The sequence below is a fragment of the Brachionichthys hirsutus genome, chromosome 22, assembly GCF_040956055.1.
Source record: "Brachionichthys hirsutus isolate HB-005 chromosome 22, CSIRO-AGI_Bhir_v1, whole genome shotgun sequence".
Classification (NCBI taxonomy): domain Eukaryota; kingdom Metazoa; phylum Chordata; class Actinopteri; order Lophiiformes; family Brachionichthyidae; genus Brachionichthys; species Brachionichthys hirsutus.
This window is the reverse complement of record NC_090918.1, coordinates 8,002,813-8,023,572: the sequence shown is the minus strand read 5'-3', so window position 1 is coordinate 8,023,572 and position 20,760 is coordinate 8,002,813. Positions and strand designations below refer to the sequence as shown.

The 20,760-nt window shown below is 43.9% G+C and overlaps 1 protein-coding gene across 1 annotated transcript in view; it reads right to left on the bottom strand.

Annotated features, from left to right (window-relative positions):
• snd1 (staphylococcal nuclease and tudor domain containing 1) overlaps positions 1-20,760 on the bottom strand; it is a 104,278-nt gene that overhangs the window by 73,137 nt on the left and 10,381 nt on the right. The window contains exons 10-15 of the mRNA XM_068755010.1: positions 19,653-19,757; positions 12,510-12,611; positions 6,920-7,020; positions 5,966-6,076; positions 4,444-4,516; positions 1,192-1,333 (exon numbers count right to left, since the gene is read on the bottom strand). Coding sequence (XP_068611111.1) covers positions 1,192-1,333; positions 4,444-4,516; positions 5,966-6,076; positions 6,920-7,020; positions 12,510-12,611; positions 19,653-19,757 — 634 coding nt within the window. The remainder of the gene's footprint in view (positions 1-1,191; positions 1,334-4,443; positions 4,517-5,965; positions 6,077-6,919; positions 7,021-12,509; positions 12,612-19,652; positions 19,758-20,760) is intronic.

Here is a 20,760-nt window from a genome sequence, read left to right as displayed (position 1 = left end):
AATCCCGAGTGCTTGTCGGAAATGTATAGCGTTTGTCAGTTTGGGAGCAGAGGAAAACTGTATGGCTGGCAAACGGTGGACTGAAACTGAGATGGATTGAAAGTTGTTATTCTTTATAGCAAATACAACAAAGAGTATCATCCACTGCAGCAGGGATGAGCATTCTCATCATCCCTATGAGCTGGGAGGATGTGCAAATCACTGTTGGCTGCCAAAGATACAGTCGCTGTGTTTTTTATTACTGCTGCAAACTGTCACGTCAGTGGAGGCGCTGAAATCAATGATTAGACCTGCCATTAAAAAAAGTCTGTATTTCACCCCATCTCACTCGACTGTCGTTTTCTCATGTTAGTAAAATGCTCAAATAAAAAAACTACATTTTTTTTGTTCAATCTGATAATCGATAACTATGAAATGGTGGGTGGGCGGGGGGGGGGGGATGAGAAAATGTCTGGCACACAACACTCAACCCAGAGTGGAGCATTAAACTTTAGAAGGAAATCCTTAAATCGGAGAGATTGGAACTAATTACGAACCAGCTAATCCTCGCAGGTCTATTTTGTTTGACTTAATGATCTTAATGATCTGTGTTCTGTGCCCCAAGACTGTTCATCAGGTAGGAGACAGGCCAAGGCAAAATAGGGAGGATAAACCGCTGTCGACTGCCAAATATACAACTTTACTTACTAAGAGCGCTCAAGAATAACATGAAGATAGCAAAAGAAGGGCAGGAAAAGAAAAAACCTGCATATCTTTTACCGGTGCTAAAGACCTGATAATATCCGCCCATCCACTAGAGGTTAAACATCCCTTTATCTCCAAACAGTGACCATGTTCTCATGAAGACGAGAAGTGCAGACAGAACAAGGTACGAGGCGGCCCCCAAAATGGGCGAAGACCCCGAGAGGAGAGGTTGACACGCGTTTCATGCCAGCCTCCCAGGGTTCTGAAAGATGTTTGCGCTAGATGCCCTGCTAACCCTGCTCATCGTGTCAGGGTTGCCTGCTAGCACACGTGAATAGGTCTTTCATTCCGACCCTTGAGCTGGCAGGAGTCCCAATTTGCTCGATTTAGATACACCAATGAGCTTTCGCGTGACGGCAGCAACTATTGCTATTATAACGCAGTAATTAGGCGGCGTGGACAGTGACGGAAGCGACCTTTGCTTCAGAAAGCGAGAGCTCTACCCACCAGCAAGGAGGAAGGTGATGAGGCAGGTTTCTTTGGGCATGTACAGTTTGAGGCGGGAGCCGCTGAAGACGTATTCTACCACGGCTTCTGACCGGCCAGCCCTCTGCAGGAAGGGCAAGAACTGCTTTGCCTTCTGTGTTTCCTAATGGAGCAAAAAGAAAGAGAAATAGGTTTACGCAACTGCCGACAGAGCAAATGTTGATACCACGTGACTCTAACTGAGCAAAATGCAGCAATATGACACTTTAAGATGTCAACACACGTACAGAGCAGTTATAAATAAAGGCTTTTAATGCCGATATAATGGCAGCTTGTAATAAAAAATGCCCAACAGACAATTAATTGGCTTAAAATTTCTATATATAACCACACACTGAAGTGCTGTCTTCTTTTGTATTGTTTTTGTTTCCATGGATACAAGGTGAATGTAGGCTCATTCTGTGAGTGGGATTCGTCTCAGAAGAGGATTTTCAGGGTATTTTAAAGTGCTGTTATTCATTTTTGGAAATACCATATTTTTTTTCTCATCTTAATAACTTCAATTTAAGTTTCTTTCTAGCGGTTTTTCTTTTGCAAAAAATAAAAACAAAAATACTGGTCACTGGGGGGGGGGGGGGGATTCAAATGCAAGTCACTGTGAGTAAAGGGCATGTGCTTTAGCCAGAAGATCCAGCACCTGAACTCTGCCCACTGCTGTCCAAAATAGCCCCATGAGTGGGAGACCAACTGAAGCAAACATTGCTGTCGCTCACAAACACATTTGCAGAAGCTGCAGCGAGTGGGCTGCGAAGTCTAACTGCAGAGACATGTGAGAGGACCTCATTATACAACCTTTAGAGGTATGAGGTGAGTCAAGTGCATCCATCTGCCTTCATCCCACCACCACCGTTCACCGAGACTATATGTTTAGAAACCTATTGCTGCTCTATTTGTAGCAGCAGCCCACTCATTGGCCATAATCCCCTTTCAGGGAACCTTTACCACCGAGCTTGCGGATGCTGACATAGGGGAGTGTGTGCTTTTTGTATATGCATTTGCCCGTGCACACATCAGGTGGTGTGTGGGGGTCTATATCGCAGAGGAGAATAAAGGAAAAGAAAAGACGGGAAGGGGGAGGAGAAGGATGTGGAAGTGGGTAGGAGGAAATGCTGCTATTTTTGGTCCTTTAAGAATGCTCATTACAATAGCCCCTAGTCAAACAACTGGTGCATGTGCATGCACGCACACACACGCACGCCTAGCAGGCCCTAACTGGTAATGTTCCTGAACTGTGCTGAAAATCCTGTGTGTGTGTCCCAACCGCAACGGCAGCAGAGAGAACGGGCCGCAGCTGCGTATGACACAACGCCACCGCAGACGCAGCTGCGCTAATAAAGGAGAATTTAAAGGGGCTTCACATCGCTGATGATACGTACAAGTGCTTGACACATGAGCACATCGTGCTGAAATGTAATGACCGTCACAGCCTTTTCTAATGAGCGGCTGTGGCGTGTAACTGGGAGAGAATACACTCAACAGTCCGATGAAATAGCAGAGGGCTTGCTCAATCAGCACAACAATTCCACAGTCCATAATTGGTTTTTAGGGTCCAATAGTTTATCTGTCCTGCTGATGCAATAAAACACAGCGAGGTTACGATGATGACAATGTGGAAAAGTATTAAATCCAAGAGCGGTTTTGCAAAGCAATGTTAGTCCGACTGTAAAGTCCTGTTGATGTTTGAGGCCTTTAATAACTTGGCTGAATGCCCCCGTTTAAATGTAAGGTCATAACAATTTAAACAGCGATTTACAGCCCGTGTCCATGACCACCGAATCTGCTGGACCACTGTGAGATTAAAAAAGAAAAGATTATACAGAGGAAGAGGGACTGATTAATTTAACCAAATGTCTCTTTAGAGCTTACAAGTGCCATAAGAGAGCTCGAGTGAGAAAGAAAATGAGGCATTAGTGTTTCTGGGGGTGACCAGTAGTAGATCAAAGAGTGGCCCAACAAAAATGTAAAAGGGAACGGCTCGTGGAGTATGAGCGATGCAAAGGCAATGAAACGCTTCTGAAGAAATGAATAGAAGCTTTTGGGGCTTTGAGGTGTGAGATTTCAAAAGATAACTGTGAGGATGATTAAAGTGGCAGTCAATGAATCAGGCTGAGGCACTTTCAAATTGGCTTCATTTTGTTTGTGGGTGGAACATTAGCAAGGGGACTGTGTAGTTGTTAACTACAACAGTTGGGCAAGCTGCGTGGGCGGAGGTGGGCGCAATACATTCCAAGTGTTGGGGGGCTTGGCTACTGAGAAATCTCACGGTCGAGTTGAAAAAGAAGTTAAAACGGCTTTTTTTTTTTTTTTTTGAAACATTGTTATCTACATCCTCCTTATGGCCAGAGTTGGTTTGCGGAGAGCTGAAAGTTGTATCACAGTAAAATATTAACAGGGCCGATCTGTAGGAATGCGATGCATTTCCCCCCATCATGCACCAGTACAAGCTGGTGGCTTCACCGCCCCGGCTAGCAGTAAAAGCAATAAAAGCAGCGTCGCATCACAGTGCCAGCATTTAATCTTCCTATGGGTCCCATCAGCATAACATTTCAGCCGATCACAAATTCCACTGCTCCGCTCTCAAGGCAAGCTCATCCAGCCAAGCCACTCCAGCTTGACAACTTTGGACAGCTACAACACTGCAGTATATTGTGAGTTAATAAACCCCAGGCTTGTGTAGTAGCACTGAGACAGCTCACAGTCATGTAGGACTACATCTCTTGTGGCGTGTATGGAAAACTCAAGATAGGTTTGCAGCCAGAAAAGGAAATACTCGGGTCGGAAAATGATGTCTTGGTTTCTTCTTATTAAAAAAACAATTAAAGTGAGGCTTAAACATCTCTAAATTACTGATTGAATCATTGGGTTGTGATAAACAAAACGGCTTAAAAAGGCATGTCTTCCAACAGCTCATTACTCCTTACTGAGATTTTATTGGTTCCCCACGCTAAGGTTTATTAGGTGAGGACTTTCATTCAGGCTTCATTAGTCAAAAGATGCCTCTATCAATGCTCCTGTTCCGACAAAAAGAAGATAGGACAAAGTAGCATAGACGTTGGTTCAGATTATTTTTAGAGATCTTTTCAAGTTTCTTTCTGATGAAAGAAGGGGATGTGGGAATCATGATTTGGGGAGCGGAGTCTGTGAACGTCTGGGTACTATTTTGAGAGAATAAAATAATCAAGTCAAGCTGTGTATTGATATAAATATACCTACCCCAGAAATATCAGCAACTCTGTGGATGGGAACTTCCTTCTTGCTGTGCAGCCCTTTCCCGTTCTTGATGGCCCTGCAAGCCAATCCACAAACACGTGAGTCACGAACAGAATTTGAGCGACATCATAATAGAAAAGCATGAGGCAGAAGAATTCAAGAGAAACCTGCAGAGATGGAAGTAATCACTGATCACAAATAGGAAGAAACTTTGTGTAATTGGATGTAAATTCATACGGGTTTCACTTCACTGCTCTCCAATGATGGCTCGAGTGGAATGGCATCTTTTTCTCCAACTAAATAATCCAGAGGATCGAGTAGAAAGGAGGAAAGGGTGGTTGAGAAATAATGGAAGATATGTAATTTCTAGAATGGAGGGATGAAACAGAAACAGACAGGGTTCCTCTCCTTTACAGCCAGAGCTCGGAGTTTAGCGATGATGACAGGTTATATCGTATCCCTGTTTAAAAAGCCTGAAGGGATGGAAAAAGATGAAAATTACCAATGAGGCCACGCCTGTGGAGAGGAATTATGCTTCCTATGGGTCTCTGGGATGCAGACCAATGCCTCTAAGATAAAGAGCCTTAAAGATGCAAGCATGTACTGTATATATGCGCCTTTAACAGCCAGGAGGAGGCTTCTCGAAGGCTGCAGGGCGATTGTCCTCGTGCACTAGGAACTAAAAATAAAACCAAGGCTATAGACAGAAACCTCTCATCAACTCTAATAAGACCCCTCCGGGGACAGAGAGAGAGAAGGCAGGAAGAAGGGAGCGATACAGAAGAAAGGACAGTCGTGCAAGCCCAAAGAAGGACAAAATTAAAAACAGTAAAAGGTGGAGAAAGAGGGACAAAATGTGCAAACTTGAAAGAAAAACAGGAGAAGATGGAGAGAGTAGAAATCGAGGGATGGCAGGCAATGACATTGTCTGAGAGAGAAAGAGTTGGCCCAATAGGAAGAAGCTGTCCTTGCATCTGCTCTACCTATAGCCAGCAGATCTTAATCTATGGCAGAGTAATAAAACTGGTACTAAATCTCTCTACTGCACCGCCTTATAATTGTATTCATAGGGCCTCTGTAAGGAGACCCTCTGATTACGCATCCAGCACATGGAGGAGCGTGTGTGCAGGCAAGTTAAAGAAAAGAAAACGATTTAAATGGATGAGCTGTGTGACTGAATGTGTGGGGCCGATGCTGTGTTGCCATGGGACGAGGGAGCAATGCTATGTGACATACAACAATGTCACTGCTAAATGAATTCCGGAAATATAAGAACAACTTTCACCTGCGCAAACGTAAGCACAATTTAATAAAATAGAAAAACACTTCAGGGTCATATGGAATTTACTTCCTCTTTCCGACAGCAAATATGCCAAGGTCGTGCGCCTTGAATGGAGGCGTGTGCGAAAAGAAGACCGGTGTGAACCCAGACGTGCGTTTCCAACGGTAGCACACAAAAGTGTTTGTCTGAGGATGGACATCCATTTTGTGTGAAAGAATGCGCGGCGTAACGCTCGTTCCTCACCGTGCCTCTGCGGCAAGCAGCTCATCATAGTGGGAGGAGCGCTGGTCATCATCCTGTCTGTACCTGAGGACTGTGGCCAGGCCTTTACTGACGAGAGCCTCGGCTATGTTGCTGCAGGAGAAGAGGAAAGAGATAAATAAAATAAAGGCTTCACTGAGAAAACGAAGGTCACTTGACATTACACACTTCACTAACTGCTTCTTCGCCGTGTTTCTGATGAACAGAGGAGAGGGCTGGAAGGCAGAAAGAGGGGAGTATTATAGTTAATGCGGTACTTAGCGGCTAACCCTTCGATATCAGGGTTCTGATTGAAGTGTGGGAAAAAGAAATGAAGAAGTTTGCGAGGACTTTCTTTAGAATTGAACCCGTGTCATCCTCCGTGACGTGCGTTCGACACAGCACCGAACACTGTCCCAGCAATCACCATCAAAAGGGTGTTTGTTTGTTTTTTATATATGGCTATCAAAGGAAAGAACCAAAAAGCGCAAACATTTTATTATAGATAAAGACCAGACATGATTTCAAGTCGTGTGGCTTTAAGTTCCTCGATTCCATTTTGATTTGAACGCCCGGAGCACTTTATTGGTGGTGTGTTGTCCAATACAACGTTTATGTTGCAAACGGATAAAATGATTTTCTACAAAGAACATAATCGCTTGTGATGAGAAGATACTTCCTGTGAAAATTAAGTTACAAAGAAGCACTTCTGGGTTGCTTTATGGTGTGCTGACAAGTTCCAAGCATTGACAGATGATTCTTCTGTCATCTCTTATCAGATGAACCAACTTTAAAGGTTTTAGCAAAGGAGAATAATGAGGCAAAATCTAATCGTGAAGTCTCTCAGAATAATAAATTATACAGCATATGATCCGCCAGTAAAGACCACTTATTCGTAACAAACTGCAGGCTTAATTGTGTGCAAGTGCAGGAATATCACAGTAGCCCGTAACTTACATGCCGCCAATCGTTACTGTGGCACATGTGCGTTCTGAAAAGGCAGGCGTGCCTTCTGCTGGACCGGTAGCAGCTCTGATGTAGTCGACTGTCACATTGACCTTAAAGAAGACAAAATAAGCAGACCAATATGTTAAAGAAACAAAAGAAAGCATCGCGAGATGCACTGAGAACAGTTGCAGAAATATGGAGGGAGTTTTTTTCTTATTCACACTGATTCTGTGTGTTTGTTTGTCCCAGTTCTCAAGGTCACCCTCAGTCGGTGTGAATCACATCATGCGTCACTGTCGATCTACCCAGGGGAGAAGTATTAACCCAGCGCGAGTGTTTGGGGCCACGCACACACACACACACACACACACACACAAATACAAGGAACAGTCATAGAACCCAAATGACACGATGCCATGTGTCCTAAAACCTGCTCTGTGAGGATGGAGTCCAATCCACCCTGAAGATGCGATTTTGTCACTCAGCTCTGCGTGTGTCTATTCATAGCATGCGATGTGATGGGGAAAGCCTGCTTTGGGGGCCAGACGCAGGCAGGCAGCGCCAACAGCAGGGATGCACATGATCGGCAGTTTAAGAGCTACATGTCAAACGTGTCAGACAAGTGTGATGGGTGGAAAGGGAGGGGGGGTGGGGAGGGGAGTGGGACTCTAACTCTGCAATGCAGTATCATAGCAGAGACGCGAGCGACACAAAGAATATGAAGGCAGGCCTATTACAGGGGACATGAAAGGGACGCCAACCGGGACACGGAACAAATATCGACTTGTCATTAGATGGACAGGATGACATGGTGACGTGGGGGAGACGAGCGTCGAACGCAGAACGGATGCCTTCTAGAGCATTCAGTAGGAAGTCCTGTCTGCGTAAGTGGATAGCAGGGGGTGGATTATGGTTTGTTTTGGGGCTCCAGTTTGATGCACACAGAATGGAACGTATCTGAACCCATCTGTGTTGGGGATTACTTGGAAGAAGGAATTGAGAAAACATTTAAATCTAACCTAAATTTAATCAAGGGAGCAGTTGCTCCAGAGGTAAGGTCTGTACACCAGTTTATGAGACAGCACCATCGTCAGTTCAAAAATAATTATCCCCTTGCCAAATAATATACGTTAGTACCAATATTGTGACAGTTATCATCAGCAAAAGAATTGGTTTTATATCCTCTGAGCAATTGAAAAATGCTTCATACATTTTGTAACCATGCAAATAATCTATTCTTACTGGGGTTTTTTTTTTTTTCATTTCCTCAGAATTTAAACACGAAATGAGTTTCAAACTTACTGAAAGGTGAAATTTAAAATCCGCCATTGTTCACGGTTACATTTGTGTTTAATGGTTATGGCATTGCCAGGCTTTGGTAACTGAATTATCGGAGACAAACAAAGCAACGAACAAAAGGTGCCCGCTGCAGCGGACACAAATGTTCTGAAATAAATTACGGAAATGGAAAAAAGGCAAAAAGCTACAATCTGAATAAGAGACCGAAGCATACAACTGTATCACGCTGGATGCAATGGGTTGTGAAGCCAGAACACTAGTAGTCCCTGCCATCAAGTGAGATGACAGATTATAAACTTTGACCAGGTGACGTTAGATTAGAGGAGTTCCAGAGCCATTCTCCATGGGCCATCTAACCGATTTCCTGATAAGGCAAAGCTATCTATAAGAACCCCAAGAGGAGATTGAGACAGAAAAGGGGGAGGCAGAAGATGGATTAGGAAGTACGGGAGTGATAAGAACAAGGACCGCAGGAGAATTGGGAAACAAAATGTCGTTGTTCTGAACGTGAAAGGTGAAAACCAGAGCTCGAGGAGCCATATTTAAGACAAAGGTGAGCGTCTAACGGGAGTCGGTGTGGAATGTACGACATTAAGGTTAAGATTCAGTCGCGTGGGGTTTCCAGATTTGCTAAAAGTTTAAAAGAAACTTTCTTTCGCATCCTGTTATCAAAGAAAGGTCATTTCTTTTTTTCCCCCAAAATCTTAAAGCAGTCCGCCAAATATATACATACATATTAGAAATATAGTGATGCATTGCTGCAGGCTTTGGAGCAGCCTCTTACTACCAGTACACAATGACTGAGGCAGTCAGAGTGGGTTTGAACAGAAAGGCTTGCTGGATGTCTTGAAGCACCGAAAAGGCAAAAGACAGACAAGAGGGAGGAATGACAGTTAGAAAATAAGTATTAGTGGTGGAGTCGGTAAGGCATGATGCAAGCAAGGGTGAGTGTGTGATGAAGTGGAATGTATAGAGGAAAAGAAGGGACTGAATGAACCTGGATTTTAATCCATGGGAACCTGGTGATCCTTAGGTCATATACACTCACTTGTGTGCACACAAATGGGGTGTGTGTGGGGGGTATCCTGGCAGTAAAAGTACTACACAAGCAGCTGCCTAACAGGAGCCACTTTGAGCATGCAGGATTATCCGAATGTGCTCAACCCTGATAAGTGGCTTAATGCAACATTTCCGCTGGTCCTTTTTTTTTTTTATGCATTTATTTATTTTTTTATCGCTGAGGCTGAGACCCGGGCGCACAAGAAGCACTTCTTATGAAGTTAGCCAAATCAAGCTTTTTGGGATTATGTCACCATGTGAGCGATGCCATTTCAATAGGGGGGTGGGGATATACGTGAGGGAGAAAGAGAAGGATGCGCAGACAGAAAGGAGAAGGAGGAAACTGAACCAGCGCACATTTTATCCAGCCCATAAAGAGGTAGATCAAGAAGCCGTTTCAATGTAAGGTAGGAAGAAGTATTCGGCAATAGTGGTCACATGTTTAAAGGAAATAAATAACTGTATGGATGCTGGAGAAGATACGGCAAAAGGCGATATTTGATCACATCCAACAGCAGTGAAAACCAGACCAGCTACTTTCTGAGTTATCAAATATGAATTGTGCATGAGCTTTAGCTGAGCACACCAAGAGTCAACGTTAATACTCAGTCACAGACAATCTGCTTGTTTCCTGAGTCATGGTCTGTATTGACCTCTTGCAGTTGCTGAGTTTAAAGAAGGAATGTTGTCAAAGGGAGTGTCTGTAGGTCAATCTGATAACTCTTATGGCAGGATGGTCTAGTCCAGTTTGAAATGGATGATGTGAAGATACACCTTTTGAAATCTGATAATAGATCTACAGTCACACATCTGTAGGCCATTCAAGTTTTGTTCCTTTTCTTTCAGGGATGGTAAAGAAAAGACAGAATTCCGCTTTAAATCCAATGGGTCAGGGCCCAATAATGCCACAATGGAGGCGGGGGTCATCGTCGTGTTTTGTGTCGGAGAGCAAAAAAGGAAAGGCAAAGGTTCTCTCTGAGTCACTTCAGTAAAGAAATGGTGTTAAGAGTATTCTATAAATGCTTACTGCTCCAAATCCATCTCCATAGAGATTAGTGTTCGCAGAGAGGATGATGGTAAGAGGGTCAAGTAAACTCCTTTTCCTTGTTTGAGTGCCTGAACCTGCACACTTCTGCACCTACCTATATCCAACCTGGCAATTTAAGTTGGCCCAAGGTAATACATCTTAAAATTAATGTTTCTCTTGCAAATAAAAATTCACCCAACGACCCAATGATCATTTCATTCAAACGCTGCTGTTGCCAAGGCAACAGAAGGGTGATGCTTGTAGCTTCAGAAAAACCTGCAGTTTTTGAGGGCCTCTAATTATAAAAAAATTAAATTAAATCAGCATACAGGGCCACAGAGGATTGAATATGAATCTTTGTGCATTAGCAATAAAAAGGCATGAACAGGAGGCAGCATAAGCAGCACTCTGATGTTATTGACTTTGTAGACCTAAAGAGGACGAGGCTGTGCAGCTGCCAAATAGGCAAGAGCTCCCCACTAAAATAAGTCAGCTCTAAGAGCTTAGAACCACACACTGGAGACTTGGAATGAAGCTCGGTGTTTTTGAATGTTATGCCTCCATGATGATGTCATATTGTGAATTGTTACTTTTACACCGTGGCAAGGCCGTACTCACCCGAGTCCTCACCACAGACAAACACCACCAATTAATAACAGAATCATTATTCTCACTTCACTCATCAAAACCAGCTTACAGCTGAATTTTCTTTTCATTAAAAGAAAAAAACATAAATGAAAATGATTAAAATGACTAATGAGAAACTGGAAGAGAGATATGAATCTCACTCCTGTACAGAACGCCAAAAGAAACTCTTGGCTTTTGCCTTCGAGTGGGTGCATGTTTTTCTGTTTAGCAATCTGTAGTGCAAACGCATTTTTATTTTTTTTAACTCTGTGCATATATGAAAGTGTGTGAGATGGCAACGTTTGTATCATCTATTGTCTGGGTTGCACAGTTACGAGCCCAGAAATCTGTGCATTTGTTTGGTTGAACTTTCTTCTTTTTTTTTTTTTTAAAGCACAGAGGATTGATTTGTGAAGGGCTAAGCTACAGAATCTAATACTTAGAAGTCAACTGCAAAACAGAAAGGAATTGAAGATATAACTTCTTACTGGGAAAGTAATTTTGTCAGTGTGACTGCTCATAAATGCACCATTTTGACAGAGTGCTCAATCAGTCTGCACATTAAACTGTATTCCTGTGCCGATTTCTCAAGAAAGATTCTAATCTTTTCCAGCACGGCTCCCATAATAATGTGGCCCCCTTTGGCTTTTTGGCGTTAAGCTACTTGGAAAATATAAACAGTTATTCAACTCCAGCAGTGGACAACAGCCCTGGGCGTCCCTCTAAGCCAGAGAGTTGCCTTCTCCTGACGTTATTACAGTCAGTGGAGGCAGCGAAATTTCCAGTGTACGCTCAACAGCTACTACATGTAGGTTTTATTTTACTGATTAACTGAGGGAAATTCTCACCTTAAATCACCAAGTGTGGGAGCATTTTAGACACAATGTGGTCCTCCAAAAGGCCATGGACCCATGAAGTGGGGTTGCATTTCAAAAAGAGATTCATATTATGATTTATTGTAAACTTCACACAATTGTAAAGTCATTTTTGTTGCTTGACGCTAAATATAATGTTAACGACAAGACAAGTTGTGGCCAGTTTGGTCACCAATTGGCCCATTCCTAACAGGCGTATTTAGAACTGCACTAGTTTAAACAATAATCTACAATGAAAAAAATAAAAATAAGAACGGCAGATGTTCATTTAAGCAATGCAGAGTGTCTCCGGAGGGCTGTAGTGCGGCGCTCGGTTCTGCTGGGTCACATTTATGTAAATCATAGTTGGCCCCAAGGTGTACAGACCCAGTAGATCAATAGGCACAAGAGGGGGTAAATCAACACTGCTTGTTTAAAGGGTGCGTTCCAGCCAATACCAAGCCCCAGGGTATCTACTGAGAGTACTCAGAAGTCAAACAGAGAGGGCGATAAACAGCTATCTAGCTTGGGGCTTCCAGAAATGTGTGTTTGGGCACTGCTGAGTGGGAACGATGCCGGAGCGTATGTGCAGCCACTGGGGGGGGGGGGGGGGGGGATCCTGTGTAGAGTTTAGTTCATTACATCAGAGGCCATAAAGTTGATTTACAAACCAGCAATACACATTGAGCCAGAGAATGATGGGGCGGTTTAAAGGTCTGTTACTGCGTCTTACCTTTTTACCAATGAGCTTCTTCCTCAAGAACTCACGAGCCTCAAACATGTAGGGGATGTCATAGAGAGGACGGAAACGTTTGTCTTTGTCCTTGTTCTTCTCCTGGATAAAAGGAGAAAGGATGGAGGAGATGTTGGGGAGAGGGACCAGACAGGCCGTGGGGAGAGCATTGAGGAAAAATGGAAAGAGACAGAGAGGGAAGGAGAATATTATTCCCAATAAAGTCTGAAAGTGGCTCAGTTTAACACATCCACAGAAGATGCAGACCTCTAAAGGGCATGCCCACACCTCACATAGAAAAGATTTGCACAGTTTCCAGCCTGATCTACTTCAGTCCTGCATCAGGGTAGATCGAAATTCTGGTCATTTTGAATCAGTTTCAAGTCAATGGCAGCATTTCATAAGCCAACCATCACACATAAACCTTCCTCAAACGCAAACATATCTCTTGCTATTAATACCAGCACATTGCTGGAAAGGAACCGACACACACAGTTACCCGGTAGTCATGGCAAAGACACTTGGTGTTAAATAGATGCACAAAAGGTGACCTGAAACTATGTGTACAGAATCATAAACCTGCATACGAGGAGTCGTCTCAAAATGCTCTTGCACTCGCTGACAGGAACAGGCCACAAATAGAATCCATTTGCATTTTCAGGGGAGGCTGAGGTATTGTGTTGGCCCCGGCGTTTAGAGACAAACACACGGCGACAGGTACCGGATTTGTAGGTGCGGGTTAAAAAACACGTCGTCTGCAGTTGACATACCATGCCACAGTTTTGTAACCCTTTTCAGACAGACCACATTTGTTCAAATCTCCTCTGGGATTTCTTTTTACTTTGCCATAGTGGTGAGACCTCCAAGCTAGCTGCCTGTATCTGAAAATGGTCTATTTAAACTGATGTGACTGTACAGGACAGGTGGTAATCTGGTCTGTGCTTGTCTAATCCAGTTAAAACCAGCTATTAATTCAGTTTTTTGGGGAAGATTTAGCTCCTAGGAGGCACGTAGAACACAGAAATAAACTAGAAAGGCACGCAGAGAGCACGGACCTCCGCCGAGCAGCTATTTCCCCTCCTGATTGGATTTACAACATCCACATGGTGATCTGGAGCGTCATCAAAAGGTTAAAAGAATAAAAAAAATTAACTACCCAAAGATACACCGACTGTGGACAGAGGGAAGGAATGATTCATTTACTTTTGTCTTGCAGGGTTTTCATTCATTTTTAATGCTTCTCCAGCTGTTGGCAGCTTCCAGGTGCAGCACACAGCTGGGCAGATGGATGCGGAGTTAACACATGGGGGAGCCGAGTGGGGGTAGCATGATTATGCATGTGTCTAGAACTCAATTAAAGTCTTTAAGACAAATCGGAGGGGGGGGGGGCAAACACTACCATGCAATGATTGACAAAAAGAAAAATGTTCATTCTGACACACTTAATATTTTGGTAAGTCTCTATGTGACTGTGCAGAAGGACGGCTGGATTATCCGAGTAAAGCAGCTCTAGAACTGCCTAATCTACTCGTTTCTTTAACCTTGGCAGGAATGTAATAACCTTTGAGCTTAATAGCTTTCCATCTTACTTTTCTTACTCCCCTGCTCTCTCTCCACTTTGACTAGCAGAGTCAGCACAGCATGAACCATAGGAGGCGAGTTAATCTCAGTCATGGCAGGTGGATATTCCCCCACCCCTTGAGCCTAGAGCCCTCCATTTTGTGTCCATCTGGGCTTTATAGTCCAGCTTTTTCATCCATACCACATCCTTTGCAGCCTTTTAGTGATACTGTCAGACAGAAAATGTCCATTTTTTGCCTGGGCTGTGGATTCAACCTTGGGACGAGGATAACTTTAACCAATCAGACAATTCTTGGGGGGGGGAAATCCAACCAACAGAATAACATGGAACATACTGTAAAATAGGAATTATTTCTAACTAATAGCCTGGAAAGGAAGCCATGTCACCGAGGGCGAAGAGTATAAATGTCAGCCCTCTATACCAATTAGGCACAAGCAGACACCGAGGACAAAAGGTGCAACTCCTCCATCTTTTAGAACGTCCACAGGGGATAAAGCAAGACTCTGTGGAACACGGCAAGGTGAATGAGTCCCATAGCAAGGAAATTAGGCAGTGAAAAGAATATTAAAATTTAACACACTGAATACCCAGGGCAGGGTTCAATTATGTCAATTGCCTTAGCAATATTTTACAACGGGTTCCAGTTCACTTTGTTTTCAAACTGAATCCTATTAACATTAAGAAAGTTAAGTGTAATGCTAATAGAACACGCACAAATAAGAGCAAATAAGCATCTGTTGAGATAAGTGGAGTACTTTTAATTATGTCATTGAGAATTTAACTGAAAATGTATTACCTAGACACGGATTAATAAGCATTATGTACATGCAGGGAGATTGCAGAAAAGAAAAGAGAGTCTCACTCATGACCCAATAACAAGACTTTGCTCTTGGTGAGCTGGAGGGGAGGGGGGGGGGGGGGGGGGGGGGGGGTTCTATTTGGGGAAAAATCCTTTCCTTCAAAATTACTAGCTGGAGTTTAGAAATCATCTTTGACGACTGCAGAGGCATTGCACCGGCTGGATCGTACAGTGTCGCAGGGCTGCAGGCTGGGCTGTAAAATGTGTGGATGCTATCCCTGGAAGCTTTTGCAGCTTCTGGAACCTCGAGGGTGAAATCATGACTCAGGAGCAAATCACGCTTTTAGATCTGCTGCAGCCGTGTTGGGGCGAGTAGGAAGTATAGTACGCAGACGTTACGGGGTTTTTTTGCAATGAACTGATTTAGAAGACATGTTTTTGTGTGTGTGTGTGTGTGCAACCGATATTTGGAGAGAAACACACTGCTGAGTGTGCAGGTCCTCAACAACTTGGATTATTTTTTGGATTAAGCAGTATCTATAGCCAGCCAACATTTGCTATTGGGCTTCTTACAAATTTACTCATTCGTGCACCCAATGACTGCAGATGGGTTGGAATGGAGGGTGTGAGACAATGCAAGGGCAAAATAAAGACATAAAGACAACGAACAGAGAGAGAGGGAGAATGCAAACACTCTCCGGAGCAAAAGAAACATAACGGATTTAGTGGATTATGGTTCTCAAATACAAAATGTAATATAACTAATCCAATAGTGTTGCCGCAACATAGGGCCGCGAGAATACGCACATATCCAATTGAATGTGCAATACAGAGACAGAAAACACAGACGATTAAAGTAAACCACTGGACAGGTGATTTACAGCCGACATTACCTGACTGACGTTTATAACGTGTGTATCCTTGATAACAATCAGCAATCCTTGAGACGTCGCAGCTCCACACTCACCCCACTATTGTCAATATGAACAAGTCCAAAGCTAAGCCGACTTGCAAACATCAAACGGCCGCTCAGTTTGTGATTAGCCCCCATCAGACCGCTGCAGGTAAATGCACTTGGACAGCTGTGTCGGCTCACGGAGCATGTTTCATATTGCACTCATTAATAAGGATGGCATATAAAAGAGGGGGACCACACAGGTGTGCAGACGGCCCCCGCGGATAGTGATACAGAGTTATAATACCCGTTAAAAAGAATCACCGCTGAATCTTGGAATTATGTTTTTAAAAGATGCTGTTCTGAGCCTTTGTTTCAATTGATGGATGAAGTCAAAGGAAAAAATGAAATGGTTGGAAAGGCAAAAACAGACAAAACTGAACAGGGACATCCATTAATTAGTCGAACTTTTCGGATTTGTGCTAAAAGTGAAGCATTTGAAGAATTCTTATGTAAATTCAGCGTTCAAGCATAAAAACGAACAATCTGAAAGCATAAATAGGGAGAAAGAAGGAAATATTGGAAGCGGCAGCCGAAAAGGACAGACAAGATGTATAGTGAAGATAAATGATCTACAAACCCAACAAAGACACACAGTTGATAGCCAAGCAGGCAGGATTAAATGTAGAAACTTAGCCGATGTGTTGACTTATATAAGAATAATAAGTTGACCTCTATGTGCTCCAGAAGGACTGTCCTTAATCCTCTTTAAATACAAGCATTGCAATGCATAAAGACACCCAGACAGTAGACTGTGCACCGCCGTCAAAGCAGATGCACACAAGCACATCTAAATGCATAGGTGGGTGTAACAAGTGAGTCACTGAACAGCAGACATCGCTCCCTGGTTGGGCTTCACGCCGGGCCGGTCCTGATTCGTATAGGAGAGGAGAAAAGTGAGCAAAAGAAAATAAAGTTAAAAGGGAGGGAGAAAAGAGGGAAAAGAAAACGCCAACTACTGAGTTTAAAATACACCTCGATTCTGAAGATGGCAGCGGCAAAACGAGGGAGGAGTGGAACCGATATGAGAGGAGCGAGGGGGAGCGGCGGGGGGCGACGCGTGCCCCATATTTTGCTGCAGCCAGACAACATTGGTTCGTCGCTCTGTTAGTCTGAGCAGAATAAGTGTAGTCATGAGAGGGGAGGGGCACATGTGCATCTACATAAAGGAATCAGAGTAGATGTGAAGAAGACGGCGACCCGGCAGGAACAGTCGAAGCACATCAGTGCACTTGTATGTCGCATCTCGTACCACTGAAGTGTGCACAACCCCCCCCCCCAAAAAAAAAAACAGAAACTGACTTGCTTACAGAATGAACAGTCATGCACAGAGACATCCAGACAAAGATAATGATGCACAGACACATCAGAGCACTCCGGGTAAGTTCAAGCTACATCTTTGTCTGTCTGCTGCAGCCTGAGCAAGAAGCAGTTCATAGTTTTTATATACACCGGCATAAATGAGCATTTAACATGCCACAAAAAGCAGAGTTGAGTCTGGACTGTGACACGCATCGTCTGCATATGAAAATACCTTCATCTGAATATATTGTTGTTCTACGGCGCAGCACAACGAAATGATGAATGTGGTTGGTTGTCACGGCAGTCCCTGCAACAGCAAAGAAAGATCACGACCCCCCAGCTGCCATTTAAAACCGGACGTACAATTCTCAAATCCGTGCTTGACCGTAAAACAATTTTAATCTATAAAGAGAAAAATTCCAACGCCTCTCAGTCAGATTCCGCTATTCCATCTTATGATCCAAAGGCTCATCATGACTCTGCATCGCTACCATAGTGACAACACAAAGCTGAGCCTGCGGCACTGCAGGCAGGCAGACGGGCGGCTCATTAGCTCACAAACAGAACCAGGAGTAGCATCACAAACAACCTTTATGGAAGCAGAGACTGCATTAACAGTTTCATTATAATCTTATACCAGCTTTTGTCCGATACCAGCGCCAGACAGACTAACTGGGCGGTTGCATGAATAAACAATTCACGCACAACCACATGAGCAATTCAATATATATTACACAATACAACACCAATACACACAACCATTCACATCTGGGCTCACCCTCCCCGGCTTCCTGAAACATACGATTGTGTAATGAAGCACAAAACACACTCTGTCAAAGCATCTGGTGCTGACAAAGTGAGACAGACACATGGGAACCAAAAGACAAAAGGAGATGGACAAATACGGAGGAGACCCAGAACAAGAATGGAAATCTGAAATGAATGTAAATGAGGAAAGGAAGCAGAACGGTAAAAGATTAGAAAACCCAAAGTGGCAGAAAGAATATCCAGAAGCAGGAGGGACAAGGCCGTAAAAAAAAAAAAAAGAAACATTGGGAGTGAAAGCGACGCTTTGCAGGGAATGGGGGAAGGGGTAGAGGGAGAACGAGAGATGCTTTTTATGAAGCTTGTCATAAACAGAGTTAGGAAGGAGAAACATGCATGAAGGGCAATCGGTGCAGGTCAACGACCCGACCTCCTGACCGGAGGCAAAGGACAGCAGGAGAAAGTGACTGCAGAGGAGACCAGAGTGAAGGAAAGAGACAGAGCAATGTACAAATCAGTCCTCTTAATGAAGTGAGGCAAAGATGACAGCAGGGGAGGCAGGAGAGGGAGAGGGAGAGGGAGAGGGAGAGGCTGGAAGAGGGAGTCAATTAAAACAGAAACCATCAAAACAGACAAGGGGCTGCTGCACTACGGCTTTTAGCACCGTTTATTACGAGAACAACAGCTTCTCCATCTCGTCCCTCAGGAAATGCACGGCACAGCCTGCCTATAAATAGATATAACATTAAAATATATGTCGACTGAGAGAACAGGTGTCGCACGGCCTTGGACGTGTTCAACAAAAATGGTGAGAAGCACAAAGATCTCGCCCGACCAAAATAGAACAACATTACAGTTGTGGCATCAAAACTTTATAATTAACGCGAGTGACATTTCCAGACATCTTGAGCTTGTTGCTTATAAAATAAAATGCATTTTAGAGGAAAAAGACGGAGAGGAGCTCATCACAATGTAAAAAGCATAAATAAATGGCGTTGAAAAGAAACCTTAGCAAAGTGTAGAAGGTACACCAATTACGTTGTCATTTCAGCAAATAAATGCATCGATAATAAGCGCTGGGGGGGGGGGGGGGATGACGGGGTGAATGGGACCGTCGATGGCTAGGTGTCGCTGCACACAAGCAGCTGGTTTTCCCCAAGACACTATTGTTTGGATAGATTTACATCTCCCCTGCTGCAAATAGATGTAAGGATGCCTGTATGGAGGTTTATGTTTTCACACACTCAAAGTGATTCCAGAGTAAAATGCTGGACTATGGACAGGAAAGATAAAAAAAATATAGAGATTTTTCTTTTCTTTTAAATCACCTCCCTCTCTGCAGTGCTGCAATTACAGGGTGTGGGCAAAAGCGTCTCGCTGAGTTTGCATGTGTTCCAACCACACTGGTGCCACCAAGTGGTCGAGTCGAATCCCGTGTTCATTTACAGAGAGATGAGACTGACGTCTCAGGAGAGGGAGCGAGAGAGGGAGCGAGAGAGAGAGAGGCAGATAAATATTCAGGTATGTGCAGATGGAGAACTTCAAAAGCGAATAAACCAAATCCATTGAACGTCTGACGGCAGCAACGCGAGTCGTTCCTGCGCCGCATCCGATTCATTATTTGGACATGCAAGACCACAAATTGCAAACTCTCCCGCATGTAAACACATTCATCACTGACTTGCAGGCAAGAGGCAACTCGCTGTGTGCAAACCAGACAAGACACGGCGTTGTTTGTACCTCTCCCTCGATCCTAGGGGGCCGGATGCTGGACAAGTGGATGGTCTTGTATTCTCCAGAGTTCAGCTTAACCACCATGGCATCTGCGTTGACCACCTGCATCACCTGGGGGGAGAAGAGGAGGAGAGGGGGGGAAATGAATTTAGTAAGAAATGTACAGGAAGATCAAAAACCTGCTGTGCAAACAGAAAGAACGCAAGAAAGCAATTTTTTTTAAATGAATTTAACAGTCCAAAAACATCCGGGTATTTAGGGCTTTAAAAACACACACACACACACACACACACACACACAAACACTGCCGCAGGATGGAGGAGCTGGAAAGACTGGAAGGGAACCGCAGGTGAATGATATATTCAGAGGACGCAATCTAGAGAGTGACAGAGCAGATCATGTGTCGTCATGTTGGGAAGGCACCACGAGCGTGGCGAGAAAGAGGTTTAGAGGACAGCGCGAGGACGTCGTTATCCGGGAGGATTGGCATCAGGAGGGAGAGGAAAAAGGTGAAAGCAAAAGAACACGATGGGCTGAAAGAGCCATTGTAGCACCCAACACTTTGTTTATGGAGACCTTTACAAGAGAAACTACAGACAAAAACTCATTTATACTTGGCATTTAAATGTGACCCATGTGCACCAAAAGTACATCCACAATTTATGGAAGGAACTGTGAGAATGTTCAAGGCAACAGCAGCTGAATCACAGTTCACGAGGGCGCTAGTCTCGTGCTTTACTACTCTAACTACAGCATTAGGAGGGGAAGGTACCGAAAAGACCTCAAGAAAGTACACAACTCTCAAAGCAATTCTCATCATAGTTAATAGTGACATGGACGGGATATATTTGTAACTCGTCAAGTAAATATGCGCCTCCGCTCGAAAGAAGAGATTCAGGGGATAATGTGAAAGAGGCAGAAGGGATCCAAACCCCGAGTCTTCAGTAGGACGCTTGCTAGAGACAGAGAAATGAACTGGCAAACACATGTTGCCACACACAAAAGAATTCAGGGGCCTAAACGTCACTCAAACCGTGGTTCACATGAGGCAGTGCTGAAGGTAGGTGGGGGGGGGCAGGCACTGCATTTGCAACGGACTAGAGAAATTAGACCA